At 41.8% G+C, this 18,357-nt stretch overlaps 1 protein-coding gene across 3 annotated transcripts in view; it reads left to right on the forward strand.

The window, feature by feature from the left end:
* The window catches only part of ATXN10 (ataxin 10), a 171,568-nt gene that overhangs the window by 60,987 nt on the left and 92,224 nt on the right, over positions 1-18,357 (forward strand). For all 3 annotated transcript variants that reach the window (XM_026652251.2, XM_026652250.1, XM_026652249.1), the window contains exon 5: positions 52-216. In XM_026652251.2, the coding sequence (XP_026508036.1) occupies positions 52-216 (165 nt within the window). The remainder of the gene's footprint in view (positions 1-51; positions 217-18,357) is intronic.

Here is an 18,357-nt window from a genome sequence, read left to right on the forward strand (position 1 = left end):
ACTGCTGCATTATTCCAGCTTGATCCTTAACAATTTTTTTTTTTTTTTAAGGAATTGCCTCAATCACCATGATGAGAAAATTATTACCTATTGCTGTATGGTACTGTTCACCTGCCTTAATTCAGAGAAAGTGGGAGAACTACTGAAGCATAAGAACTTGAATGTAGCTCTTGCTGTTGTAAAAGTCTATAAAAAGCAACTGGAGTCTGAATGGTCGTATGTATCTCTTTTTGATTTATTTAAATAGCATGGATAACTACTAAGATGCAAGTCTGGTTCACATAAATCAAAACTGAAGACACAGGAAGTAATTGAACTCAGAAGTCTAGGTTGATTAGGATTCTATCATTTAGGGTAAGCAACCATTTTTGTCAACTTTGTACTGATTCTGCATTTTGGTTTTAAACTTACAAGATGTGCATACCAAATTTGTGTGGAACAGAGATAAATTTGAGTCTAAAATGAGCAGCATACATCTAGTGAGTGAGTTACGGGTCATATAATAACGCATTACGTTTGCATGTTGGTTTGTTGCATCTCTCTCTTTGAATATCTGTTTGTAAAAACATGTATTAAAACATATTGGGTTTTGAAGTGGAAACTAAGCCAGGAAATAATCTTTCACAGATTTTAGTACTTGGGGTATGACAGTAAGATTAAGCAGCAATGAAACATTGAATACATTAGTTTTCTTGCATGTCTTAAAAGTTCTAATGCAACATGCAACAATTAAACAAAAGTAGGACACAGATGGTATGCTTGTGAATTTTTGATGTTTCATTTTATTAGTTTAAAGAATATAATCAGTGGTTTTACCATGTTCAACTTTATATATTTTTGCTAATAACAGTTACTATAAACTGTGTTTTCAATTATGCATTTGTGACGTGTTCTCTCTTGCTCCAGCCTTTCCATCAGGATGCAAATAATCTAGTGCCAAGGGGTAAGCCTCTCCAGCACACCCCCTTGTGGCCCTGCTGCATCCCCTTCGGGTTCTTTTCAATCAATGACAAGGCTTAGGTTGGCTTAAGACTATGCAACCACTTTGTGGGATCCCATTTATTAAGTTTTCTACAAATGTTGGCTGTCTTTGTGAGTTGCCCCAAATCACCCTACTTTGGGTCCCTGTAAGAGTCCTAGTCAGTTCTTTGTCCTGGTTGAGGGGAGACCTCAGAGCCCATTTCCTGGAGCTAGGGTTATGCTTCAAACAGCCTGTCTCCCCAGCTCTTCTCCTGGAACAGAGTATACAACAATGAAAGAGTCACACTCTCTCTCCTTAGAGCAGGAGCCCCAGCCCCACTCCTTGGGGGTGGGTTATAATTTAGCCAGCCGTAGGGCCACTAGCTAGTTCTTTCCTCAGCTGATCACTTTTCCCTCAATTAATCCTCAGGCTGGGAGGATCCCTGAGACAGCCTTCTTCTGCTACTGTCTTCTCCCTGCTAACTCAGGGCCCTGCCGGAGCCGCCTTACTCCCTAAATTGTGCAGGCATTTGCCCTGCTGTGAGGGAGGAGGCAGCATTTATGCTGATCCTCTTCTCCCAGCTCATTCCCCATTGGTTTGTGGGGAGAGGGGAGCCTTGCCCTGTCCTCTCTGCAAGGCACCTAGCCCCCAGGCTCTTAAAGATAAAGTGACACAATTTCTTCCCAGGAACTTCATTCCCGGGACCGATGCTTCTCTCTCCACATGCCCCTTAGGTCCTCATACTGAACTTTTCAAACCCTTAAAGGGCCGTTTGGGGGGCTGACCACTGAGAACTACTTCCTTTAAGGGCCAGATCATCCTGTCACCTCCACTTTTATTTAAATATGGGGGCGTTTTGAGAAAAAATACTCAATAGTGAAAACAAAAATCTTTTTGCAGATTTTGTAGTTCATTATTTTCAAGAAGAACAAGTACTCCTGTTCTTTTTGCGGATACAGACTAACACGGCTGCTACTCTGAAACCTGTCATTATTTCAAGATTATGTCTAAAGTCAAAATTTAACTTCTATGTTTGATATAAATGTTGTAATTTGGAAGAGATAGTAAGATCCTACTGGATATTTGGAAAATCCCCCAAAAGGACTTAGAATGACTAAAGGAAAAGCAAATGTCATTTAATAGATTGGTTTTGTTCCAATTTTATTTAAAACATTGTTTGTGGGTAGGCTCTTTTTCATAACCAGGTCAATTTACTTAGGGCAGAAACAGTTTCCAAACAGCAATCTTAAAGTTTGAGGGTCAGACAACCAGATTTCTATTTGAGTCTTTTTATTGGGAAAGTAATTATAGAATACATAAAGCAGCAAAATAAACAACTGGACTATCTGTTTGCTCACTGTAGGCTCATTCTGTTGACTTCTGCTTCATTAATGAAGACCTTTAAGTCATGTGACTGTGGGAATCCAAAATTGCTGTGGAAGAAAAGCAGAATAAACAGTCTTTTGTCAGAATAACCTTCAAATGAGTAGGGAGCAAAATATTGTACAAGGTCATCAGATGAGGATAGAAGGGGAAATAATAGGCAGAAGTGGTTAATCCAATGTCCATAATAAGGCACTTGCAGAATGTTTGCTTCCCCCCACCCCTTTCAGAATATAGAAGGTGTCACGTTCAGTAAATCACATCTCCTTGATCACATGCATGCAAACTCAGGACACTCATGTAGACATTTGGAAAGCCTATCTTTAAATACACTTGGTTGCACTTAATCATTCCCAACTATCTGTTATGATGGCATTTTGCTCATTTACAAATTGTTCCGATATTATTATTGGGAATTTAGGAGCCAAGCAACAATGTTAGATTTCTGTTACTATTATTTCCACTGTGACAACTTGGTCACACCCATCAATATTTACATACCAGTAAAATTCAGTGGGAAGAAAGTAGGGTGGTTTTCAAGAAAATCAAACACTGAAAAGCAAATTAAGTATATTTCACTTCAATGGTTATGATGCTGCTGTTATGCACCAGATTCAAGTGTGTCACTGTCGCTGTTCTGGCAGACACATGTTCACTTCTGTTGGTAGCATGCATTGCACATAGGCTAATGTCTGCATATTGTCATAGAGAGTAGTCATGATTGTGTTATACCCGAAAGCAGCTTCACAAATACAGTGTAGAAAGGCTTTTATTTTTTGACAAGGATTTGGGATCGAAAACTCCTCAAAAGAGTAATTGAATTTTCTTTGTAGCCATAGCAGAGCAGGACTGATTTCTGATTCATTAAGTACAGTCTTGAATAACTTAACTCCTCACATGGAGGGAACTCAAAAGAATGTTAGATGACTTGCAATTACCAGCTGCCTTTAAGGGGACTGTTGTTGTTGAAACATAGCCTCTTCAAAGCTGGCTGGCCTTTTACAAGTTGGCCGGCATTCTGTTTAAAATGTTCAAAGTTGGGGAATCTGGAAAGCAACCTTGGATAAGCCCCCAGTTTTTCAAATCTCCATCTATCCAAAAGGTTTTGAAACTATGCAGCCCAAGAATTATTTATAGTCTAAAATTAGAGCATTAATCTATTAGCGCTGGTTCAAAAAAACCCAAACCGAAACACTCCACACACACACACTTTAGTCAGAAAGTAGCATTTCATTGAAATCTAAAATTTTCTGTGGGAAGATACAGACAGATGTAGTCCAGTTAGGGAACTGGGACCAGGGGAGAGAACAGAGGAATGAGGGAGCCAGAATTACAAGTCCTAGGACGCTACGGTCCTTCAGGAAGATGCAGAAATTAATACCTGAAACATTTCAACATTTCTGAATCAAACTTTTTTCTAGAACATTTTGTTCCACAAATAGTTTTGATATTTTGACTTTTCAAACACTATTTGGGATGACTGAAATGTCAAAATATTGCAGTTTCCCGTGGGATGGAAATTCTGTTTTTTCAATCAGCTCTACTGTTTTCATGGTAGAAATATGATCTTACTTATTAATACCGAAGGTCAAGAAAATAGTTGGGATAAATTGTGTCTCAACTAGGGCTATCAATTAATCGCAGTTAGCTCAAGTGATTAATGCAAAATAAATTAACTAGATTAAAAAATTAGTTGCGATTAATTGCAGTTTTAATCAAACTGTTAAATGATAGAAAACCAATTTTAATTTTTTATAAATATTTTTGGATGATTTTCTACATTTTCAAATATACTGATTTCAATTACAACAGAATACAAAGTGCACAGTGATCATTTTATATTATTATTTTGGTTATAAATATTTGAACTGTAAAAAAGATAAGAGTATGAGGTGAATTGAAAAATACAAGTGCTATAGAGCAATCGCTTTATCGTGAAAGTGCAGTTTACAAATGTAGATTCTCTTTTACATAACTGCACCCAAAAACAAAGCAATGTAAAACTTTAGAGCCTACACACACACACACACACACACACACACACACACACACACACACTTCCCTCCTAACACCAAAAATATTTAAATAAATGGTATTCTGTTATTGTTTAACAGCATGATTAATCGCGGCTATTTTTTTTAATCTTGTGATTAATGGCAATTGATCTTTTTAATCGTTTGACAGCCCTAATCTCAACATAAGGATAGTTGAAAGTGTTTTTTGGAGAACCAAAAAGTAAACATGTTTCTTGAAGGGGAAAACTATAAAAGCAATACCCTATTACTTGATGATTGTATTGAATATAATAAAAACAGGAACAAAAATTAATCAAGCATTTTTAATAAAAAAATTGTAAAACTACAAGCTAAATAGAAATGTCAAGAGACTTGCTTGTGACTTCAGTTCAGCTCATTTCATTGTAATACCTACTCAGTGTCGCAATGGACCTTTCAGTTTGTATTTTTCTGTTCTTAATGTACTATAAGCCTGTTGGCCTATGAGAACTGTGCCAGAGCTATTGAAAGCTTATCATTTATATTTTTGTTTTTAAAAGGCCACATAAAATGCTCAGAATCTGATATTATTAACTCACATGGAAAAAATAGTGAGAATGTACTACCTCTAAGAGTAGTACTTGGTCAATACTAAATATTGCAGAAGAAAAACAAATATGTTGAACTTTTAGCAAGTTGGCAGGTATTTCCATGCAGATTTTTGTATATGTACCGACTAAGGTTCAAAAGTTAAAAATCAAAACAAAAATCCCTTTCTGCAGCCAAGTGCCTTTTAGCCACTATTGATTATGAAGTAATTTGCGGTGGGTGGAAGCAGGCATTTTCATGCTGTCTTTTCAATCTCTTTGCAGCTCTCCATTCAAGTTTATATGGAATGGACAAAAACATAATTTTGAACTCCAGCTGAATTTTTGGTTAACTAGGTTGCTTCAGTGTCAAACTTCAGGGTATATTTTTCCTTGCATATACAAGGAATGCCTAATAGCCTAATATTTTGTTATAGTAATATAACATAATAGCTGTACTTTGAATTATGTTTGTTTCTTGGTTTGTCCTTGTGGCTCACTGTGAATGAAGATTATAGGGTAAATAGAAATTGTTTGTTTGTTTGTTTCTTTTGAGTGACCTGATTCAGAGTTTATTTTGTTAGAACATCAAAGTATATTTCTGATTAAAAAGTAGCTAGCCGCAAGCTAAATTTAATCATTTGTTCAGTGTTGGTCCTGATGTGCAGTCTATGCTGTTACTTAGCATAGCTTTGGAATAGTTTAAGCTTTCATAACATATTTTACATTGATGATAAACCACTCTGTCCCATAAGTCTTCTGTATCTGAAACATTCTTGTTGGTATGACTGTTTCTCAGATACTAAGTGAGCTGCAGTTTTCTGCAATTCAACGTGTGAAAGACAGATGCTATCTTTATTGGCTCCGGGATACGTTGACAATAACTTAAGATGATGGTGTATTGCGGTTGTAGCCTCGGTCTCAGTTTTATTATTACATTTAATTTTTTGATCCAGGCTCATGTTTGATTCATTACCAAGAAACATTTTTCACATCTAAGGACTAAGCCACTTTCCCCATATAGTAAATAAATACGCAGTAGATGCAGCCAGGTAGGAGTGCAAAGATTTTTGTCTCTGTTTTCATTAACTCAAAACTGAGTTGTTGTAATGCTTCTTTGGCAGGAACATTGAAAAAATATTTTGTCAGCAATTCATTCAAAATGTGGGGCTGTACTTGGACTCTCACTAGCACATACCACTAAGATTGCTTAAATGAATTTACATAGCCGCGGTATTGGCGGTAGAGCCAGTGCTTTGCAATAAAGAGTTCAGGCCTCTGTGCCGCGGCTACCACATGGCACAGCAACCTTTTTAAGCAACTATAATGTTATATTTGGGCTCACTAAAATGGTAATATTTTCTTCAAGAAGTTATGTTGGCTGCCTGTTTTGTAAACAATTGAATTAAAAATGTTCTTAATGTTAACATAATTCCTGCATACCTTGTTGAAATACAATCTTTTAATCTGAGTGTCCAAAGCAGTTTAAAACTTGCTGTTCAGCACATGAATGAGATCTGTATTTGTTCCTCTCATGTTAGCTCTTTGCTCTGCCAAATGCTGATTCTTGGTAATGAAAATATTTCCTCCTTTTCTTAAATAATAACAATTTGTTCATAGCTATAAATTATAGTCATTATTTTCTTTTCTAAAGTAGAGATGGTCTACATGAACATTTAGATGACAGCAAGTTGAGGTGTAAATCTACCCCACGGCAGCCTGCCATGCACTAACTGTCCGTGTGGACTCTGCTGCAGTGCACTAAAAGTTCCGTAGTGCATTTAATGGGAGTAGATCAAAGTGGACGACTTCTTCTAGAGTTTGCAGTGCTTGCCAAGCCACCCGACAGCAGCTTCATCAGCAGAAAGAAGGGCCCTAAGGCCACCATGAAGTCTGGTTAGTTGACACTCTGGTTAGTTGACACTCATCGACAACATGAACCATTGACTGACAGAGACTACATTGACAAAGTGGGTCATCGTGCAGACCCCATGGTTGAACGGTTGGATCAGCAACAAAGAAACCATTCCAAACATCTATAGCTGACCACTCATCAAGTTTAGGGTTGCTGCTGACCGATTCCGATCTGGCAGTTGAGACCACACGGTGCCATCCTGTGGCTTTCTCATCATCGGCCCAGCTTTAAGAGTTCTCCAACTCAACGTCGAGGGTTTGTCAGCATCCAAGTGCCATGTAATCAAAGTGAGCTATGGAACTTTTAGCATGCAGCAGAAGGGTCCACATGGACACTTAGTGTGCGGCAGGCTAAAGCGGGATAGATTTACATGAAGTGTTTGTGTAGCAGATGTAAGTGTTCATCAGTGTTAGCCTCCGATGAATTACACAGGTAAATATTCACAGTGCTGAAGTTACTTTTAAAGTTAATGCCATCAACCATTAGGACACAGAGAGGACAAATATTGTGACTAATGCACTGCCTGAACTTTTCTTTCTCCCCCCTGCTCCATTAGTTCAGTACCGATGGGTTTTCTGCCTTTGACCCACACTTGGGAAGCAAATATCCTACTTGTAATTTTTTCCCCCCAGTGATTCGATGGTTCCACCTGCTGGCATAGTACTGTGCACATTTTTGGAATCCAGTGTTCTGTCTCCGCATTGGAAAGCAGAGGAGTCCTCAGGTAGAGCTCAGGAGGAACCTCTCTTTCCAGGCATGATTTTGGCTTCTGTTCCTTCCTTTCACTCTAGTCCAGTAGCAGCTCTGGTAGGGAGCAGTTATGCAGTTCTGGTAGAGAGAGGGTCTTGAAGGGAGAGGTTCCTTTAGCCAAGCAGTACCTTCACAGTGCTTCCACATTAGCAGCAGCTGTTGTATCAGGCCTTCTTCCTGCTCTCAGCATCACACCCTGCTTAGCAGTTCTAGGAGGATCCTTTTGAGGGTCTTGATGCCTTTTTCAAAGGCAGAGCCTAGATTTCCAGAATATCAAAAGGCAGAAGAAGGTGGCAGAGAGATGTCATTCAGGAGCAAGGATCAGGTCACTTGCAAGGGGGAAAAAAATGCCCTAAGTTTGGAAACCCTGCTTCAATCAGAGATGCTTCTAGCACCATTGCCTGTTCCCTTTCTTCATCATCTTTGTGATCATCTGGTGTTTCTACAGTTTTCCACATTTCCCTCTGTGAAAGGGACTCTCAGTTCAGGGACAACTGTGATTCCCATTCTGCATTGAAAACTGAAGCCATCCGTTATCTAGGTAGCCTTTGTAAGTTCGAGTCCATCCATACTCCACATCGAGGTGTTGGAATTTTGAACACTATAACTGGCATTGAAAGCTCTCCCTTGTATTGAGAGCTTTAGTATTTTAGATCATTGCTATAGATGATACTGATGTGACAGCGTACCCCATAAGGCTTTATGGGGGGGTGTTTATAAATGTATGTATGATATAACTGAAATATGTTTTGTGCTGCCTGTGCCATGTAACATATCTCCGTAAAGGTTATGGTCTACTATATCTATTCATCCTATTTGTACATATATATCATTTTCTACTTGAGGTTAAGAATATGGGCTGTATGCTTGCTTGATTTCTAAGTAAGCTTTGTGAGGCATTTGGTCAGCTTCTTTAGGAAGGAATTCGCCAGGTTAAGTACCTGATCAGGAAACACTTGGGGAACAATGCATCTTGGAATGCTCCAATCCACATGAGAAGTCTTCCTGGAGACATGCAAGATACCATGTGGACAATGGCGTCAGCCTGTAAAGACTGAGTCATGCAGGGGCATGTGACTTGCCCAGGTGACTCCAAAACTCCATCTTGGAGCTGGACTTTGCATAGGAGGGAGGTCTCCACCCACAAGAGAGAGTCTATTTAAACCTGTGGGAGACCCCTCCATTTTGTCTTCAGCTGGCTAAAGAAGGAGCCTCTCCACCCCCCCAGGATACTTGGAGGAAACTGAAACAAAGGACAGTAACTACAGGGGTTGTGAGAGATTGCTGGACCCAGGCTAAAAGGAGATTAGCCTGTAAAAGGGAGCATTCTGGAACTGGTGAGGAACTTATCTGTATCTAGTTTGATTAGACATAGATTTGCGCATTTTATTTTATTTTACTTGGTGACTTACTTTGTTGTGTCTGTTACTACTTTGAACCACTTAAATCCTACTGTCTGTATTTAATAAAATCACTTTTAATTTAGTAATTTACTCAGAGTATGTATTAATACCTGGGGGAGCAAACAACTGTGCATATCTCTCTATCAGTGTTATAGAGGGCGAACAATTTATGAGTTTGCCCTGCATAAGCTTTATGCAGGGTAAAACGGATTTATCTGGGTTTAGACCCCATTGGGAGTTGGGCATCTGAGTGCTAAAGACAAGCACACTTCTATGAGCTGTTTTCAGGTAAACCTGCAGCTTTGGGACAAGTGATTCAGACCCTGGGTCTGTGTTGAAGTGGACTGGAGTGTCTAATTCAGCAAGACAGGGTGCTGGAGTCCTGAGCTGGCAGGGAAAACAGAAGCAGGGGTAGTCTTGGCACATCAGGTGGCAGCTCCCAAGGGGGTTTCTGTGATCCAACCTGTCACAACTGACACAAAGTATTACCTCACTTATTGTGGAGGCGACAGCTCTGTCCCATACTTCGTGGTCTTGTCTTTGGGGGTGATGAGTTCTTCACTAAATGTTTCCAGTGGCACCTGTATCTGGTGGGCAGTAATTAAGTCCAAGAAAGAAGTCATCTCTGTGTTGTGTGTAAATGGATCAGACTTTGTATTCAATCCTGTGACCATGTGAGATTAACAAGACTGGATGGTCTGGTTGCTTGTATGGCATGCTTCAGAAATGCTTCAGTTTCTGCCATCTGCGAAGTCACCTGGAGATTAATTCATACCTTTACTCAACATCATTCTCTTAATTTAAGAGCTAAATTGCCCCACCCACCTCCGCACAGGTACTCTTTTCGGGGACTTGACTCTAGGGTTGACTCCAACCAACTAATGAATTAACTTGTTAGGTAATGCATTTTTAAACTGCCTCTCATTTTCCTAGTCTACACAAGTTTCACAGTCTACTTGTTTGTGGTGACCAGTCCTTTAGTCTTGTTCCTTTTCTGGGGTCTGCTACTTCTCGTCAGTCTCCTGAGAGTGGTAATCTGCAGAGACCGTTCTTAACGAAGAAAAAGGTTACCTCTCTGTAAGTGGAGTTCTCTGAAATGTTTCCTGGGCAGATGTATGTGTGATGGGGTGTACAAACCTCACACTGGGCAACAAGGTGTTAAGGGATTATTTTGGGCTCAACCAGCCCCGCCCTGCCACACCTGCAGCAAATGCTCCATCTGCTGGAGGAATTAAAAGGCAGGGAATTACAGTAGCTCATTTGGATGGCAGAGCTGGAGGTGAGCAGACCTGCAGCCCACAGCTCCAGCAGCATAAAGCAGAGGGAAGCCTGAAGGCTCTGATACAGCTGCCCAAAGGGGCCCTCCCTGAGAGAAGGGAGGACCCACCCCAGAGACAACCAGAGAGGAAAGTATCCTGGGGACCTTGGACATTGGTAACTCCCTTTTACTACTTTTGGTTTGGATTTCCCCACCAGGAGAAGGCCTGAGACCAGGGATGGGCAGACTACGGCCTGGGGGGCTGCATCCGGCCCTTCAGACATTTTAATCCGGCCCTCGAGCTCCCGCCGGGGAGCAGGGTCCAGGGCTTGCCCCGCTCTGCAATGCCTTGGCGCCATGCGGCTCCCGAAAGCAGTGGCATGTCCCCCCTCTGGCTCCTACATGTAGGGGCAGCCAGGGGGCTCCGTATGCTGCCCCAAGTGCCGCCCCTGCAGCTCCCATTGGCCGGGAATTGCAGCCAATGGGAGCTGCAGGGGCGGCACCTGTGGACAGGGCGGTGCACAGTGTTGCCTGGCTGCCCCTCTGCATAGGAGCTGGAGGGGGACATGCCACTGCTTCTGGGAGCTGCTTGAGGGAAGCGCCACCCAAAGCCTGCATCCCTGACCCCTTCCTGTACCCTAACCCCCTGCCCCAGCCTTATCCTCCTCCCGCCCTCCAAACCACTCAGTCCCAGCCCGGAGCCCCCTACTGTACCCTGAACTCCTCATTTTTGGCCCTACCCCAGAGCCCGCACCCCCAGCCGGAGCCCTCACTCCCTCGTGCACCCCAACCTCCAATTTCATGAGCATTCATGGCCCACCATACAATTTCCATACCCAGATGTGGCCCGTGGGCCAAAAAGTTTGCCCACCCCTGTCTTAGACTAAGCTGACCCCTGTGGGGGAGGGAAGAGGGATGAGAGGAAGGGGCCCATGGAGGATAGCTTTAAGCAGCCTTGGTTGCCAGACTACTGGTAGCCCAAAGGGCCCTGGGTTGGAGCCTAGTGGAGTGGGAGAGCTCAGGCTCCCCTCCACACAACCTCCTTGGATGTCAAGGGTTGCAGCCGTGACCGCTAGGACATTCTCCCCAACCAGACCCTGAGTGAGGGCCATTACAGTATTCTCACCCACTTTATAGCCTTTGGCTGACATTTTGAAGCATAAGAAGGAACTGAGTGCTTTCAGGGCTGAATGCTGTTGAAATGTATGTAGCCTGGCCCTGAATGTGTGGAACTGTATTTGAGCTTGTACAAAGCCCTACTGGTTGCTGCTTTAAGGATCTTTCTAGGGCATGTGGTGCTGAAGGACATACTCATGCTTCAAAGAGCATGGGTCTGCAAGGGCAATAGGTCTGCAGTTGCAGGTTAGTAACCTTCCTTTCCTTGGGTAATTTGACAAACGATGTTAACAGAATTATACTAGATTACTTTTCTTTGCTAAAGCCCAGCTGTACAATAAAAACTCTTGTTTTCCAGCAGTATTTCTGTCTTGGTCCTCTGTCTGAAAAGACCATTTGCTATCTAGTGTGAGGGCTTAAACATTTATTTGATAGCTAGAGCGTAAAATATTTGTATTGCAATGTGCTAGTGCAGGGAGGTGCCCCTTTACCCATTGCATGGAGCTCTCAGTCCAGGCTCCAAGATGCCTACTCCTGTGGGAATTAAAAATTCTGCGCATAATATTTTAAAATTCTGCATATTTTATTTGTCAAAATAACACAATATAATCATGCCAGTTTCAATTCTTGAAGAAATTTTTTTCAAAATATCTGTCAGCAATTGTCAGACAAAAAAAAAGATTCAGGAAATGTCTTTTGACAAATAGGTTTCTTACGAGACATATTAATACAGAACTCTGAGTAATAATTCATTTAAACTACAATACAGAACCGTGTTTCCTGCTTCCCTCAGAAGTAGTGCAAAGGTTTGAGGGAGTCAGGGGTAACAGGAGCTGAGAGAGGGGGAAGTACTGGGAAGGAGCCTGGATGTGAACTTTGGGGATTGTTGAGTGTAGGTGGGAGAAGTATGCAACAGGGTTTTTTTTGGAGGGCGGGGAGGGATTGTTAGGGAGCCTCCACCACGTAGACCCTGGCTGACCCCTAGCCTCTCTCATTCAGTCAGGCACATCTGCTCCTGTCCCCATGTGTCCCTGCACCCCCACTCAGCCACCTCCTCCCGCATCCCCATGTGGTCCTCCACCCCCAGTCAGCCTGTCAGCCCTTCCCCCCTTGTGTCCCTGCACCTCCCTCCCCTGGTCCCCATGTTGTCCTGCACTTCCACTCAACCACCCCTCCTCCCTGTCCCCATATGGCCCTGCAATCCCATTCCCATTCAGCCCTCTCCCCAGTCTGCACCCCTCAGTAGCCCTTCTGAACCCATCTGTGATCCCCCCCAGCAGCCCCTTGTGCCCCATGCTGTCCATCCTCCATATCCCCTGGCTACTGACTAGGTCTCACGGGCAGGGTGCTGTGAGGAAGGTAGCTTCTTTCTCTTCCTTGTCCGCAGATAGGGCTGTTCCTGCCCGGGACTGGTTACTCTCTGTTCTGGTGCCACCGTGGCCCCTAGTAAGCAAAAGGAGTAACTGCAGCATCTTTCCAGCAGAATGTATTTTCTCTGAGGGAGGGGGGAAATTCTGCATGGCACATGAATTCTGGATGTGCGCAGTGGCACAAAATTCCCCAAGGAGTACTGATGCCTGTGCATGCTCTCTCCTGGGAGGACCTGTCTCTGATTTGTTGCCCAGGGGAGCAGTTTTCCCTATAATGAGCCTTCCTGTCTGTGGAAAGTTTTAAACTTATAAGCACAGTCTTTCCCACTTGCCCCACTTTTACCTTCTTCTTTTCCTCCTCCTTTATTCACTATGATAGCTTGCAACTCAATCTTTCCTTATGATTTACATTGTGGCTCCTCCTCGTCCCCTGTTGGCTCCACCCACTCTCCTGTCCACTTGTTCTGGATGAATGGGCCAATAGCTATTCCCAGCCCTGTAGAGTATAATTTATTTTGCTGAATATTTTTAATAGTATATCGGTATCACTCATACCCTTAAGTTTAAATCTTGACACTTATACATTAAGCAAGTCAAATACCTATTTTAACACATTTTAAGCAGAAATATTTATTCCATAAAATAAGACTCTTTTCTCCTGATTATTTCTTTCAACAATCCCTACCTCTCTAAAGTCACCAGCTGGGAACTGGATGGAGTTTTCCTTAAAAAGTCAATGCTATTTCTGTATCAGCTGGAGGACATACTGTTCAGTGATTCAAGTACTCTCTATCTCCACCCATGTGATCCTACTCCTTTGTAGCACACTCTTCTTCCTCTCTATCCAGGGGAGAAGAGAAGTCAGGAGTAAGAGTAAGTGCTTCAGTTCAGTGCAGAGTACAATGAATGGATTTGTTAGAGTTGTTTTCCTTTTAAACTCTTCTTTACATGCAAACAGCTCAGAAAGCCATGCCTTAGGCCCTGGAAAATTGAAGTGTCATTAAGAAATCAGAGTTTTTTCTTCTTTTGATTTGCAGTAATCAACATAAAAATGTGTTATGCAGCTAGGAAGCTACTATATGTAGAAGATGCCATATGAGATCAATTTTAAAATCTTGAACCTGCATACATGTGTTTTTAAAATAATTAGGAAAAAGTAGTACAAAATTACATTACAATTCATCCTGACCAAGATCAATGTGTATTCTAAAAGTTGTTTATTCTATAAATGCTTTGGTGGTTCCATTAGAGACGGGAGTACAGTTCATACGATCACTTTTTCTCTGTGTGTGGTAGGGGTGGGGTGGGGTGGGGGAACGTGTCTGTTTTTCAAGTGAGGGGATTGCATTTTTGACCCTGAAGGGCAAAGAACAGAAATTCTCCATTTTTTAAAAAAAATGGAAAGGCACAGTGCACTTCTTGGCCTCTCTGGAAAAATGATGTAAAAGTGTGGTCAGCTGTCTGGCAGTGAACGTTAGGATTTTTTGAACATCCACTCTCCTTTAAACCACAGTTCAATGGTGAGTTTAAAGATTAGGTTGTGGGGCTCCCCTTCCCCATTTTCCTGGGGTTATTTAGTTCTAGCCCACGGAAATAAGCACGGGCAGAAAGCACTGCTGCTGTTGGCAGGCCTCTAGCCTGTTGAGGCAGACTAAGGGAAAGTCAGCTGTGCAGTAGAGTGCTGAATCTAGTGCCTTATATAGTATGCATGTAGTATATAAATCAGCAAATTTTACCATTCCTGTCTTTTTTTTTTGTGAACTGGCAATTTCTCTCTCCTCTCACAAATTAGAGTATTTCTTTCTCTTTCCTCTATTAGGCTTGTACTCTCCAGAGAACAATTTTGTTTCTAATTCCTGGAAAGTTGGCATGCTGTCACAGGCTGCAGGTTCCAAATGCAACTAAGGGTTTAAGTGCTACTGACCATTGGAAAACATTTCCTTAATTGTAGTGCTACAACAGTTATTCATTATTTGCAGTAGGATTGCCCTGGTATTCAAGAGCAATTTTAGAAAACCTTTCTCCAATAAATCAAGGTGCACAGCTGGATCTTGCATTGTCTTGTTTCACCTCTTTTACTGTATCATTTCTTGTGAAAAGCGAGAGGGGAAAATTATTTGAGTTTCGTATGTGACGCCTCATTGAAATTCTCCAGTAGAGAATAATGTTATTCCCAACTTGGATGTACCTAAGAAGCTCCTTCTGGTTCCTATCAAATTCAGATGTTAAATCAAAAAGCAGTGACCCTGGTCAGTCACCGAAAATATGCTGATTTTTGGCAGTGTTGATGTAGCACAGTAGGGAAAGAGCGGAGTAGTACACAGGATATACATACAAACATTAGTAAAGTATGCAGTACTTCCATCTTGACATGAATGAATTTAAGTGTTGGCACTCTCATAATGTCCAGTGGCTGTTCAATGTTCTGGTAATTATGTGAGAAGAAATTTGTCGTAATTAGTTGTCTGAACCTTTTCCTTTCTGCTTCTTCCAGCGTTGATCAAGTTATGCTTCTTCCTTGAGGAGAGAACAGGTCACGAGCCAGATCATTTTAGGTCCTATTTAAGTATCCGAAAACCACTATGAGATGAGTGAAAAAGAAGGTAGTAAAAGGGGGGGAGGAGGGGGGAATCTCCAGAAGTTTTAGAATACTTCCACAAATATTTCTTTAAATATGGGGAGTGCATTTGCTTCCCTTAAACCTATACCAGCAGCAATTCTTTCAGGTACTCATGGCAAATGTGCTTTGGCTAACCTAACAAGTTATTCTTTCAAAAAAATGTCAAGTGTAGATAACGGTTTGGGGCCTTCCACTCCTCTTGATGGTATTTCTCTGCATGTCTTTTTGTGTGGGATGTACATGATAACTTTTGAAAACCACATCTGATTAATTCCAAAATTTCAGTAAATGTTCTGGGCATCAGTTGGCAGAATCTTGCTAATTTTTTAGTGAAAACCTTGAGAGGAAAATGAGACATGTAGAGCCCCTCGTGTCTGGTTATCAAAGTCCACAGCTTTGAGCAGGTCTATAATTGTCTGTAGATCGCAGAACCAATGGATGACAGTCATTAATACCTTTCCATATAACACCCTTCTTGTGATCCCAGAGGCGGATGGAAGAGTGGAGGGGAGGATAACACATAAGAATCTGGGGGTGGAAGGGAGTTGAGAGATGCAAGAATCCATTGGTGTGCTTGGGAATTTTGGCCTACCGAAGCAATAAAGTGCGCGCCTTTCTAGACATAGGTAGGCTTAGACAGGAGCAGTCCAAGGGAAATTGAGGGGCCCAGAGCATGACATGGGCAAATAGACCCCTTTGGCATGAGGGTGGGGTAGAGGTTCAGGGAGTCCCTAAAATAGAGGGGTCTGGAAGGGTAGTTCACGTGGTGGTGGTGGGGGAAGTGGAGGAATGCAAGGAACCCCTGGTGTGTTTAATGAGCTCAGCCTACAGAAGCGACAAAGCGTGCGACCCTCTAGCCAACTGTAAAGACAAACTCTGTGATTCAGCAGCAGAACCAAAACAAATATAAAAGTTAATCTGAACTTTGTCTTTTAGACTTAAAAGTTTATTCAAGGGGTTACGTTTTTTATGAAGATCCTTCTCTGAGGAACAGATATTATGTGTGCTATTATGATCTCTGCCTTTGTTACCTCAAGATTTTAGTACTGCAAGGTATTGTGTATGCACTTGCACACTATTTTTCTCCTGTGCTTTTGGTAAGTGAGAAGTACTTTGATGGGTGGGGTGGTGTATCTGGTCTAGAGGACTGTGTGAGGGCACATTTATTTAATTTGCCATTAAATAACTTCATCCTGTAAATTGATTTTTTTTAAAATAGATTTTATTAGTCTTATGCAAAGCCAACAAATACTTTTGTTCCTCAAACGTCTTTGCCCAAAGGGTATAATTTAAAAGGATTTTGAAAATCCTATTAAGAGTTGCTAGTGCGGCACTATGTTTTTTTTGGTTTCATTAGTGGTTAGAGATTTAGATTGGACAGAAGAGGAGAATTTATGAACGCAATCTCTCTTCAAAGTTTGGATGGTCTACCCTGTCAGTACAAATGCTACATTTCAAATACATTGTAAACTACGGAAAAAATGACTATTTCATTCCTAAGTATTTTGGTTTGAATTACAATGATACAAATAATGTGATGTATTCTCACTGAAGTCTTCTTTTGAAGATGAAACATTTAATATAGAGTGGTAGGAAGTCCTTCCATTTTCTGACATGCAAGACACTGCTCTGTAAGGTTGCTAATGAATACAAATCGACTTAAATCTGGAGCACTACATTTTATGATAAAGTTGATTGCTTACACCCAGCGTTGGTTGGACCAAACTCATTGCTCATCTGGCATGTTTAGCATATGTTGGGCATAAATGTGGCTTATACCATTTCATCTTGGCTACCTCTCAAACTTAGTTTGGCACAATGTATCCTTTGTGCTATTGTAAGAGTTTGAACTGAACATCTCCTATGTTTATATACTTGTGAGCACTTGATTTTTTTAGGATTTTAGCCAAACACTTAATCTAAAGACAGCCCAGGAAATTGGCATATTTAACACTATTCATTTGTTACTGTATTCTGTTTATATAACAATTCTAATTTTCACCATTTCCTTTACTAAATTGCAGTGGTCACCAGTTTATCCCAGTGGGTCTGCTGTTGGGCTCTGAGCACAATTAAACCTTTCTGAAGCATGGTGTGTGTATCTGAACTGCCTGATATTCAGTTAGCAAGTCATAAACAAACACCTTTTTATTTTAAACTTGGGGAGGGGGGTGGGAGGCTTGTTGGCTCTTTTTTTAAGACTACAAAACAGAAGAGTGGGGAGTCTTTAGATTTTAACTTTTATTTCTTTTTCCTGTTTCACTATCACCAAAATCTCCATGCATAGCAGCAGCGTAAAGGCGGTTTCTGTGTGCCTTTGTGCATGCCTCTCTTCCTCCTCATCCTAATATCTCTTTTGGTGTTGTGTGCTTCAAATGTGTTAGCACTCCAATATTTTTATACGTACTCTACATGAGTTAATGGCAATGTGGGAGGACGGGAGAGGAGAAGAAACCTAAATGTGGTGAAAAGCAACAGAGGGTCCTGTGGCACCTTTAAGACTAACAGAAGTATTGGGAGCATAAGCTTTCGTGGGTAAGAACCTCACTTCTTCAGATGCAAGTAATGGAAATTTCCAGAGGCAGGTATAAATCAGTATGGAGATAACGAGGTTAGTTCAGTCAGGGAAGGTGAGGTGCTCTGCTAGCAGTTGAGGTGTGAACACTAAGGGTATGTCTACACTTACCCGGTAGTTCGGCGGCGAGTGATCGAACTTCTGGGTTCGACTTACTGCGTCTTGTCTGGACGCGATAAGTCGAACCAGGAAGTGCTCGCCGTCGACTGCGGTACTCCAGCTAGACGAGAGGAGTACCACGGAGTCGACGGGGGAGCCTGCCTGCCGCGTGTGGACCGAGGTAAGTTCGAACTAAGGTACTTCGAACTTCAGCTACGTTACTCACGTAGCTGAAGTTGCGTACCTTAGTTCGATTTGGGGGGTTAGTGTAGACCAAGCCCAAGGGAGGAGAAACTGCTTCTGTAGCTGGATAGCCATTCACAGTC

The sequence above is a fragment of the Terrapene carolina genome, unplaced genomic scaffold, assembly GCF_002925995.2.
Source record: "Terrapene carolina triunguis isolate 2854851 unplaced genomic scaffold, T_m_triunguis-2.0 Scaffold112, whole genome shotgun sequence".
NCBI classification, from domain to species: domain Eukaryota; kingdom Metazoa; phylum Chordata; order Testudines; family Emydidae; genus Terrapene; species Terrapene triunguis.